The 12,506-nt window shown below is 41.4% G+C and overlaps 1 protein-coding gene across 1 annotated transcript in view; it reads right to left on the bottom strand.

Annotated features, from left to right (window-relative positions):
- The window catches only part of Pth2r (parathyroid hormone 2 receptor), a 104,542-nt gene extending 101,413 nt beyond the window's left edge, over positions 1 to 3,129 (bottom strand). Inside the window, exon 1 of the mRNA NM_031089.3 lies at positions 2,838 to 3,129. Coding sequence (NP_112351.2) covers positions 2,838 to 2,912 — 75 coding nt within the window. The 5' untranslated portion in view covers positions 2,913 to 3,129. The remainder of the gene's footprint in view (positions 1 to 2,837) is intronic.
- Between the last annotated feature and the right edge of the window lie 9,377 nt (positions 3,130 to 12,506).

The raw sequence follows: 12,506 nt of genomic DNA, 5'->3' as shown, positions 1-12,506 counted from the left end.
GGAGACTGCATCTTCAGGGTAGGTCAATAGAGTTCACAGACCCCTGTCTCACTGCACAAGAGGGGACAATTAAAATACAGAGAACCAGGTATGTGCACGAGGATTTACTGCAGGCAGACAGATATGAATGCAGCTCTCCAAGTTCCTGAGGCTGTTCTCCCTCCTTCTGACCCCTGAGAACGCCCACAGCAATGCTAGCACCCCATTCAGAGCGGCCACAATAAATAAATAAATAAATAAATAAATAAATAAATAAATAAATAAATAAATAAATAGAAACAGCACATTGGTCTCTGCTCACACCGTGTACTGTACAGGCTTACATACTTCCTTCCATGGAATGAGCTACTTTGGAAGTTTTGTCTAGACTCCATGATCTTCTATATCCACTTCACAGAATGAACGCTGTGCACAGTCTGACCTAGAGCCAGCATCACATATGAACGCTCTCCTGTTCCTGGTCCTTTCATTTTCCACAGACACCACTCCCTCCCTCAACAAGCCTTACTCCCCTATCTTCATCTCAAAGTCTCTTTCCTGAGAGCTCACTGGCATAGAAGAGGAAACAAAGTCATGTGATCATCTGGCTTTAAGACATGCACTGCCAGACTCTGTAATGACATCAGGGTACGAATGCATGGGTACTGAATTGTGCCTTCAAACAAGACTAGTTCTTTACAAAACCCATAGCCATCTTCATAAGAATTGATGAGCCCTGGTCTATGGTTCCTACTTTGTGATGTGAGCCAATGTCAATTGACTATTAAACATCTATTCTATACCAGTTCATTCTTTTTAGATGATTCTTATTTGGTATTTTTTCAATGTCTTATAATTTTTAAATATATGCATAGCTAGAAATATATTCATCATTCATTTTTTTTCAAAAACACCTCATCACTTATGCTTTAGCTAATAGAATCAATAGGTAACACTTGGATAAATAATACCCACAGTGCATTTCATCTCTATAATTCTTCCAAGTAACTAATGAAATTTCAGTGTATGACAACCACAAACTAAAGTAATAAGCTGAGTTACCAAATTTTTACTTTAAAATAGTTCAATATAGTTCTTTTAAGATGAAAACCCGAAAGTCAGAGGACATATAAATATGTTTAAAACTACAGTTTTTCTTTAAAGATTAAAAAATTAGTATATGATGTCATCACACTGCAGGCTATGAAAATTTGAATTCCTACACACACACACACACACACACACACACACACACACAAACACACACACACACACACACACACACACACACACACACTGAGAAGGGAAAGAAAAAAAAGACATCAAAATCAGTGTTAAAAAATAATTCCCAACCAGGAGGAATTTCAGCACCCAAAGACATCTGGCAATATCTGCAAATATTTGCTACTGTAAGGGCCAAGGGGGTGCCACTGGCCTCTAGTGGACAGAGTACAGAGCCTCTGCTGGATGTCCTGTCACCACAGGAGACAACCCCAAAAGAAATGGGTATGTGGCCCAAAAAGGCTGTAGTGCCCAGGCTGAAGGTCCTACTTGTTTTATTGAAAGCGAAAGGCAATTGAAACAATCTGCTCATGACTTCACAGTGATTTGTTTATTCGTTGTGCTAACTAACATCGTGAATTTCTTGAAAGCAACCTAGAATACTGAGTAAAAAGAAATGGTCAGAGCAGATCTGCTTACACAGGTAGGTAGTGGTTTTAACATAGTTTCCAAGGACTCATGAGACAGAAATGTAGACGACACCATAGAGATCACCAGGGTTCTATAACTCTAATGGAAATGCGTCATCCAATCTAGAAGGCTTTTCCTCACACATGTGTGCTCCTTCTGCTGTTTTAGGAGCGTCTTTCAAACTTAAGAGAACCTATTTTTAAGCACCCATTGTATGATACACTACTCATTCGTTTTTCATAACACAATAAGTCTGCATGAAATGCCCTGATCCTGCTAAGTAAGATTAGCATTTCTCAGGAAAGATACTTCCTAAAATTACCTTCTGATTCTATGTAGTTACTACTAAGGAAGATTGGGATTTTCTTCAACTGTATCTTTTGAATGATGATTAAAATTTAATTTGGTCATTTAAAGATAAGACATCATGTTAAGTACCACCGGAACACAGTCATGGGTGCTTTTAACTTTGTGGAAGGAATTTTTTAAAAACCAGTTGAATCTTTATTTGGCGGTCAATGTGCGCCCTCTATCGAACCGGACATATATAACCTCGAATATGCTTTAAACCACAGGACTCAAACCACAGAACACACACCACTGCAAGTATCTTTCCAGTTCGTTTGAAAAATGAATAAATAAATAAAACGATGAGCCTTACATATTCTACAACTTCTAAATTTGAGGATGAATTGTTCCGTGCACATTAAAGAGACCCATTGTGAAAGAACTCCCAGAAAACCCCTAAGCGACAGTGGCAATAAGAAAATTACAACCACTGCTATTCAACGTTAAGACCCGAGCTGTATTTAACGAGGTATTATTCTGTCTAGCTCCTTTGCTTAAATGCATGCTTCTGTATCAGAGAGAGAAACAGTTACACTTTTACGCTGTACCATCGATTCAAGAAGTTTTACGCTCTCAAATCCGATGGTGGATTGACAACAAACAATGTAGTGGTTGAAGCGAGTACCCTGGGGATTATATGGAAGAACAAAGTTCTTCCCCTTCCAGCTGTGCACTCCCGGATCCCTGAACGCCAGATGCTGGTCCGACGCCCTGAGCTGGGACCTCCCGCCTAAAGAGGATGTGGACGTGTGTAGTGCGGCGCGCCCTGAGCTTGCATCTCCGGCTGGGGAAGCAGGCTCCGGTACCCCAGCTCTTACCTGCGCTCCAACCAGGAGACAGCTACGGAGAATCAGCCATCCACAGATGTAGGGTAAAGCTTCCAGCCAGGGCATGTCCAAACCCTCCTAAGGCACAAGCAGTCGGTATCCCAGACTAGCTTACTTATCCAGTATGGACCAAACTTGTGATGGGGAGCGAGGCGCCGCTGGGCAGCTGGAGGCACAACCAGGACTCTCGGGGGTCTGGCTGCCTGCGCCCGGAGTCTGGGAATCCCGGTCCTGAGGGCTCTGGGTGGTCCCGCCTTCTACAGAGGACAGCTGCGGGAGGGGGCGGAGGACCCGGGCGAATCTTTTAGCAGTCACTCAGTCCGCAACCCAGAAGCTCAGATGCCTTGCGATCCCTGCAGCCAGGCTTGACTCTTGATGTGTTTGCTTCGCTGCACTGGGTTCTGAGTCCTCAGAGGAGTGGCCCAAAACTTTCCTCCTACCCAGATGCGCACTGACCATCTGCCACCAAGACGCCAGTGTGACAAAGGCTTCCGAGGCCTGTAGGGTCAGTCTCTGCAGCTACTCACTGCACAAGTTCTCTGATTCATTTTCTCCTCACTACAATGATATGCCCAGAGTAGGGAGGGATGGAGGCTGGTAGGTATGGGAGGGGTGGTGAATTCTGTGTGTGTGTGTGTGTGTGTGTGTGTGTGTGTGTGTGTGTGTGTGTGTGTGTGTGTGTGTTTTCCACACACATTACTAATGAGAAATAGCATTTTGACGAGAAAAGGACTCAGTTCTGAGAAAGTTCATAGTCCCAAACAAATGTTTCAGTTATTTCTAGCAACGTTTTGTTGAGTTGTTGACTTTTTGTTTGGTTTGTTTTGCGTTTTTCTTTTTCTTTTTTCTTTTTTCTTTTTTTTGGGGGGGGGAAGGGGTCTTTTGGTAGTCTCTAATCAGGACGGAATGGTGCAGTAAAATGCAGCTCCTTTCCTTCGAGCTCACCGAAGCACTGTCATAATTGTCCTCAAACACGGTTTTTTGTGTCGATCAATCATCAAATATTGCTTTCAATCACTTCAATGCAGCTCTCAGGAAGGTGTGCTCAAAGCAAAGGCAAATACTCCCAAAATCTTTAGCTTCTTGCACTCGCTTTGATGGTAATTTTGTTCTGCGGAGTTGATGGTCAACTCCCAAAGGAGATGCTCAGTTAAGTGTATTTATTATGGTTAATACTGGTGGTGGTGGTGGTGGCGGTGGTGGTGGTGGTGGTGGTTGTGACAACTTAATCTATGAATGGGCAAAGGACCATGGTGAACAGAAGAATCTTTTCTATATTTGCAATATTCTGTATAACTGCTGCTATGGTTGTACACCTTTATTCTCACCTTAACTTTTAATATTTTAATCGATGACAAGTGTTTTTTTTTTCTTTCTAGTGTATCTTAATCTATCAGTGTTTTGTTTTGCAATGTTATGGATCAAATCAGGGCCTCCAGATGCGAGGTAAGAGTCTACCACTGAGCTAACTCACCACTTTATAGTTTCTTCTATTGATTTTATGCCAAAATATTGCATACTTGGTTTTTGCATAAACTGGAAAATGTAGAATCTTTTCATCAAACATTGTTTCTCACTCTTTTGTACCATTTATAATTTTTTGATTAGCTTATTTAAAGTATTCAATTTAATGGCAATTTAACAGGTTCTCTAAGTACTTAGTATCCATGTAAAACTCCTACTGTCCTACATTGGACACCAAAAATTTTTCTACATAAAAATGTAACATTTTTGAAATAACAAAATAGTTTCTCATTGACCAAAATACAAGTGACCACACACACACACACACACACACACACACACACACACACACACACACCGAGATTAAACTCAAGGAAGTGGAAACATGCTTCTTCAAAAAATTTCATCTCTTCGAGAAGATTTTTTTTAAGTCATAGAATAAAATATGTCTCTAAGTAGTCAGACTACAAAGGGGCAAGAAGTCTTCCAGAAGATTCTGCTATTTCAGTAAAGTGGGGAGATTTTCTGTAAGATTATGGTGCCAACTTCTTTAAAACTCTTAGGGCAATGGGAGCCAGCGGTGCATGAAGCCCACTTTTATCTTGTCACCACAAATGCTAGTGCAGACCTGTGGTCTACTGCACACAGCTCTGGCTTCTCCATCTATGGTTCCGCTCTTCACAAGTCGGGATTTTCTAAGCAGCAAAATGCAAATAATCTGGAGGCTCTGGAGAATAAAAAAAAAAGGCAGCTTTTTAAAAAGAACCTATCAGACTAATGAATAAATACAGCATCATTTATTAGAGAATCTATCTCTTGTATAGGTGTGCATGCATATTCATTTATGTGAGGATGACTCCTTCTCCTCATGCATGTGTGTGTGTGTGTGTGTGAGAGAGAGAGAGAGAGAGAGAGAGAGAGAGAGGGAGAGAGAGAGAGAGAGAGAGTTTTCTTGTTGTATTTGTTTGAAACAAAGTCTCTCATTTGCCTGGAGCTCACCAAGAAGGCCAAACTGGCTGGGTAACCAGCTGTAAGGACACACATGTCTCCTATCTCCTGAGCACTGGGATCTCAAGTACACACCATCCCTCCCAGACCTTTCCACATGAGCTCTGGGGGTTGTCATGCTTCCTTTAGCCAGCCAAACTGTCTTCTTAGCCGAGGAATCTATCTTTTTAATGGGGAAGATATTTCGAAGGATAAAAGTTTGATAGCACCCTCTAAATCCCAACTGCAGCTCCCTAGAAGGGTTAAGTGGGATTTGCAGCTGAGTGAGCAGAGCCTCTTGCCATTTACCCAGAGGGATCCCATTCATCAATCCCAGATGTCAAAGACCTCTAGCAAATAGCTTGCCAGTTCCCTCACTGTAATATCTGAGCCTTTGTCCTGGAGGTTCTCTGCCTGGAGCTCTGGAAAAAGACAACAGCAACAAAAAGCAGGGTGAATCCTAGGCACTTAAAAGAAGGAATGGGCCAGGTCTATCTATCTGTAAGGAAAGGGGGCTCCACAAGGAAAATGCTTCTGTCTAGAGTCCATACTGATGTGAGTAGCTCACAGGCAAATGCCTTTTTCTCATCTGGAAAGGTGGCCATCAAAAATGACTGCCTGCTTCACCATGCAGTTACCCAGATGGCAGCAAGCTTACTGTCTGTCAATACCTTCGTACAGCCTATCAAATACAACTTATAATTAGCAATTTACCAAGCCTATTATAAAATACTCAGTAATTAACTTGTAGCTTTAGAAAACATAATGAAAAGGAAGCCATAGCAAATCTTAAAGTTTCTCTGTTGGGGATTAAAGGACATAACTAATAAACACAGGGCCCAACTCAGCCAAGATAAAGCCTGAGGAAAATTAAAAAGTTAGACAAGTGTGCATTTGGCAGTCCTCCCTTCAATCCATAGTTGCCCTAACTTGTGAAATAACAAAAGTCTTGGATTTGTTTCTTGAATATTTATGTAAGAAATCTCTTGTTACTGGCTAACAAGCCATCTGATACCTCAAGCTGGCTCCCCTCAGAAGGCCTTGCTTCCCCTTCATTCTCCATCTATAGTTTTCAAGTATGTCCTCCAAATCCTCCAACACACACCTCACTGTGAGAGCTGGTGGTCTAAGTCTCCTCCCCATCTGAGCTCTAAGATTGCTCAGACTTGAAACTGCAGTAGAGTTTAGCCCAGCCATACGAAAACCATCAGCTTCCAACTTGAACCTTTAGGATCCACTTTCATGATGGGTCTTTCATGACCATGCTGCAAGGAAATGGAAAATGTCCACAGAGAAACCAAATAGAGACAACCAACATTCTCATATGTCCATCCTAATATGGAGATGTGTGGATCTCTAGCCACACATCACTAGCACCAATCCATTAGCCACAGAACAGCCCTATTAGAAGTGAATCTCTGTGGCCTAGAGAGTTTACTCCGAGGTTGAGAGCACTGGCTGTTCTTCCATAGGAAGGGTTCAGTACCCAGTACCCATAGTTCACATCATCTATAACTCCCCTGTAGGAGATACAGAATCCTTTTCTGGCCTCTGGGAGCAGCAGGCACAAATTTGGTACATATCCATATATGCAAGCAAACATCCATTCATATGAAATGACTCAAAATGAAAGGAAATAGATCCTCTAGTTCAAACTGAACAGCCTCAGCTAATGCCAGGGGAAGCATCAGTTCTGCTTGAATCATAGACTTTTGAGCCCCGTGAAGTTTGGAGGTTGTGTGTTAGACAGCAGAGGTGACTAGTTGCTGTCCACCACCAAACTCCTCATGGTATGAAGAGCCTATCTGTCTTCTAATATAGACCATGAGAATAATGTGGTTTCCTAATCGTTACACCACCTGCAGCCAGGTGAGTCCTGTCCAGTGTTGGCTGGGCAGAAAGTTCACTCTGTGCATCCTTTCAACTCCAGATTTTCTTGTTAAAATCATATGACTTTCTCAGAGGTGATGCATTCTTTATCCAGAATTTATGAGCCATAGAACCATCCCCCAAATACATACACACACACAAACACACACACACACACACACACATACACACACACACACCATAATCTTAGAATATTAGTGCTTGAAATAGCTCTCAACTTTCAGGATTTCAATCATTCCTGCCCTTTTTTATGCCCTTTTGCCATAAAAATACCTTTAAGGATAAGAATAATCTCCCAAGAAAAGAAGTTTACATGAAAATTTGTTTGAATGAGCAATCATCAGAGGTTAAATGGCTGACCAAAATATTACCTCATACTTTCAAGTTTTCTTATTTTAGAAATTTCTTTTATAAGCATAAATTTTGAAAAACATATCAACAAGATAACTTTATCCCAAAAAAACCCTCTAAAATATAAGTAAACCAAGGTTCTACTTTAGTGGCGGTACCCATTTACATAGGAAAACTTCAACTGAGAAAGCAGTGACTTGTAGATAGAACACAACAGGAGGTGAATACCTCAGCCCTGACCACCATTTTGACTTCCTACCTTATGCTACCCTTAACATTTGTCAGGAATTTCACAAAGGTGGAAAGTGCCCCCTCACTCAAATTTTCATTTCCCCAACAGAGATAACTTACCAATCAAACCATCCCTTAGAAAGAGATTTCTTATTTTGTTGAAGGATTCGTCACATTTCAGGCAGTGTGACATATCTTGGGTAATTCCTTTTGAGTCTTTCAGCACAGGTAGGCATATGCTCCCAATAATGTATCCAATAACACTGAGAGGAGAAATTAACTTCATTACAAAAGTAACAGTCCTTGAATGTGAAGACAGATTAAGATAGAACACTAAACAATCTACTTGTTTATCATACTTTATAAGAATGTTCAGGAAGCCTTGAAAAGGATAATTTGATTATGATTTTTAAGACTTAAGGAGCCAAACTACTTATACAAGGTACTTTGTAGACACAAAAAGAGCTCACTATAAGAAATGAATAGGGATAAACAATGAACTATAATGGTTATTATATAAAGAATAATTATCAACATGAACAAAGTAATGTAGCTTAAAAACACAGCTGTGTGGCACAGAGGGAAGACAGGTTAGTTTGAAACTTCTGAGGTGTTTTAAGTAAATAGGGCTCCATAAGCTCATAGATTTGAATGCCACTAGGGAGTGGCAATGCTCGGAAAGGATTAAGAGGTATGACCTTCAACCAACTTAAGACCCATGCCATGAGAGGGAGCCCACTCCTGTCATGGAGAGCCAAGATACAGAGGCTGGATAGCCCAGAAACAAACCTAGGATAAAGCTAAACATTACTGGCAAAAAAAAAAAGAGTCAATGGAATGTTCCCTAATGATATTCTGTCATACTCATGATCGATGCCTAGCCCAATTGTCATCAGAGAGGCTTCATCCAACAATGGATAGAAATAGATACATAGTCCCACAGCCAAACATTAGGTGGAGCTTGGGGAATCCTACAGAAAAGGGGGTGGGTAGAAGAACTACAAGAACCAGAGGGGTCAAGGATACCAACAGAATCAACTAACCTGAACCCATAGGGGTTCAGAGACTGAACCTTCAATCAGGAAGACTGCATAGGACTGACCTAGGTCCTCTGCACATGTATAGCAGTTATATAGCTGGTCTTCTGGTGGGACTCCTAGCAGTGGGAACAGGAGCTCTCTCTGACTCTGTAGCCTGCTTTTGGGACTCTTTTCTCATCCACCCTCAGTAAAAGAGGTGCTTACTCTTAACTACAACTTGATATTCGATGACCGATGACCGGTTGATATCCATGGGCAGGAGGCCTGCCCTCTTCTGAAGAGAGAAGGAGTGAGTTGGAGAAGGGGAGGGAAGGGAAGGTACTAGACAGGGACTGGGAGGAGAAGAGGAAGGGAAAACTGGTAGGGAGAAGAAAGAGAAAGAAAGAAAAAGAGGGGGAGGGAGAGAGAGAAAGAGAGAAGAAGGAAGGAAGGAAGAGAAGGAAGGAAAGAGAGGTGTAGCCTGTTGGAAAAAAATGTACCACTGATAGTGTGCTTTGAGGTTTCAAAAGCCAAGCCATGCATGTTTCTCTCTGCCTGATGTTGAAGCTAGTGCTCAGCTGTCCCTCTGGTGCCATGAATGCACTAATGGACTAAACCTCTGTAACTGTAAGCAAGCCCAATTAAATGCTTTCCTTATTAGAGTTGCCTTGGTCATGGCTTTTCTTCACGGCAGTAGAACGGTGACTAAGACAGTTTCCAAGAGGAAATGGAGATGATATGAAACGCTTCTCAGATTGTGTGCTAAGGGAGTGCATTTCCCAGAAAGCATGAGTTCAGCATTGAGCCTAGTATGTTGTACATAGTGTAAAAACAGAAAGGCAAGTTCAATGTCTGGAAGAACAAGATGAGAAGAGCTGGAGGTCCCTTGTTGCCTGGCTAAGAAGGAACTTCCCTTTGTAAGAAAGCCTGTTCCATTTGTTCTTGCAGACCAGATCCCAGTGGAGCAGAAGCAGCTATCCAAAAGAAGGAATTGTGATCATAAGCACAACACACCAGACTGTACACTGAACGCCAACAAGGAGAAGGTGTCTGTTCTTTCCCAGTGTGCCTGCAAGAGGGGTCCCTGGAATCAGTGAGCATCCTTTTTCCCCTGTGTGGGTAAGAGAGAGGAATTCCAGAGGAAATACCAGAACTGAATGTAGACAGTGGCTGTGGGTGGATCACCGGATCCTGAAGAGGCCTTCAAGATAAAGGGAAGAGCATTTGCAAATGGAGAACTTGGAGGAACGTGATGGATCCTGTAATATCAGTTGGAACAGAGAAGAGAAGAGAGGTAAGCTCTGAGAATAAAGATAAGTTGGGAAAGACAGGAAAGGATATGGGAGAAAATGCTGAAAGGACTGGTCTGACTGACATTGGAAGTCAAAGGATGAAAGAATTTTCAAGAGGATAAAACAAGATGATACTTTAAACGCTTTGTTAGTCTTGATGCTGTCTTAGCTTTCCGTTGCTTGACCATGACCAAAAGAAACTTGGAGGGAAAAAAAAAGGATGATTTTGCTTGTACTTCCACATCCCAGTATCATTAAATCAACACAGGATTAAATGACAGGAACTGAAGCACCCTGGAAGCTGGGCCCTCCCACACTAATTATCAATCAAGACAGTTCCCCACAGGAATGCCCAAAGGCCAGTCTGTGAGGTTGGGTGAGGTCATTTTCTCCACTAAGGTTCTCTTCCTAAATGACTCTAGCTCATGCCGAAGGACATAAAGCTAGCCAGAACAGACACCAAAAGAATGCTAGTGATGTCGGCTATGTTAAAATAGGTACCACTTCAAGAAGAAGTATAGTTTCTTTAGGGCACAATATCTACTTAACTCCTTCCATCAACACACTGGTGCCAAGCTAAAGAGGACTTGAAGACTCGAAGAATGCAAAATTGAAGACTGGGGATAAAATAGACACTCAATAAAGACTTTGAAATTGATCGTGAGACTTTGACTAAGCCCAGTGAATGAAACAATACGGGTGATCTCCCCTCATAGAACATATATACACATACATCTAAAGTCTCGTACCATAGCACGTGCTAGAGTAATCCCATAAGTGCTTGCTGGAGTTCAATGCGCTGAAGAGTATAATGCTTATGAACCAGGTCCCCTGACTGTATTGAATCCCACTGATTTCTAGTCTCGAACTATGAGGTTAACTATTGTCAAATATCTGTTGAGATCTGCTATGAAATTTGCTTTTATTTTCTTCACAAATAAAGCTTTTCTGTTTATAGAGAAACATTTGAAATGTATAAATTCCATAATACCAAATCTCCTGAAAAAATAATATCTTAACCAGTTGACAATAACATACCTAAATTACATCTCCAGAAAAATAGAAATATAGTTTAGAAATAAAAGAGACGGTGCCTAGCAGTTATAGATTGGATTCTTACTGATAAAACTGCAAAATATTTTGATTAAATGAGTGATTTTTCAGGCATGGATAGGAGCAGTCTCCCTGGGAAGCTGAAGAAAAATCAGAATGAATTCCAGACCAACCCGTACTACATAAGAACCTCCAGGCCAATTTAAGCTATAGCAAGACCCTGTTTCCAAAAAAAAAAAAAAAAAAAGCAAAATAAATAAATAAACTTTTGGTTGATTTTTCCATTTCTAAAATAACTTTCTCTGGGTTAAAATGAATCCATGAAAGCGGCTTTAAGAGTAATAGGCAATATTTTTAAAAAATAACCACAAATACGATCCATTTTAATCCATCCCTTAGTGATCTGAGTAGCACAATTTACTAGATTACCTGGCTAAGATTGGCATCTAAGTAGCTATCCTAAAGAGCAATGCTAATAGTTACTACTATGCCCCAAACAAAAGCACACAGCCCTGAATCATAGGCAGACACACGAGTTCACTGCACACAGTCTCAAAGAGAGGTACAGATGACTAAGTTAATAACGGTGCAATGCTTCAGCATTTCTCAGGACATTACAGCACCATATTGAAAAAGCGAAATGTCTGTGACAACCCACTCCAGGTGACATTTGGGGGTTGGAGGCATTGCTGTTTAAAATTTACACTTCCTTCTGTCTTCAAATGCAAAAAAAAAAAAAAAGTCGCCAGTCTCTGGATGTATTAACCATGACATAGTGTTTATTTTATTAACCCATATTTCGGCATGATCTGCAAAACCGCAAATCACCCAATATGATGGGTTTTAGGAAGAGTTTAATTTTTTTCAGGTGACAAAAACTGAAAGCCTACTGAAAAGTTTTATTTTCTTCAGGACAATTAAGGTAGGTTTAAGCCTCCCCTGTAGAGAGGCGTAAGCAAATACGAAGGGCTGGGGGCATTAGCATAAACATTTGTAGTTCCACTGTCTACTGGGGAGAAGGCTGTTATAGGGATGGAGCATGACCTCAAATACATCGCTCCATAAACATTCAACACCGGGGAGGGCCAGGATCACTACTTGTGGGCTGGGTGATGAGAACTCGGGAGTCAGCATCTGTTATGGCCTCCACCGTGGCTCATTACAGTGAACAGAACAATATGGGAAAGCTCATGGGACGACCTGCTTGCCTCTGCCTCCTGAGTGCTGGGATTAACTCAGCCAAAACTCACATTTTTAATGGGACACCTAAGATGGTGAGCTTAGTCTTATGCATGATTTATGTGACTTAAAGAACATTAGGAATCAAAGGTCGGGGCTGGAGAGATGGCTCAGCAGTTAAAAGCCCTGACCTC

The sequence above is a fragment of the Rattus norvegicus genome, chromosome 9 (assembly GCF_036323735.1).
Source record: "Rattus norvegicus strain BN/NHsdMcwi chromosome 9, GRCr8, whole genome shotgun sequence".
NCBI lineage: Eukaryota > Metazoa > Chordata > Mammalia > Rodentia > Muridae > Rattus > Rattus norvegicus.
The sequence above is the reverse complement of the archived record's forward strand: the minus strand, read 5'-3'. Positions and strand labels throughout refer to the sequence as shown.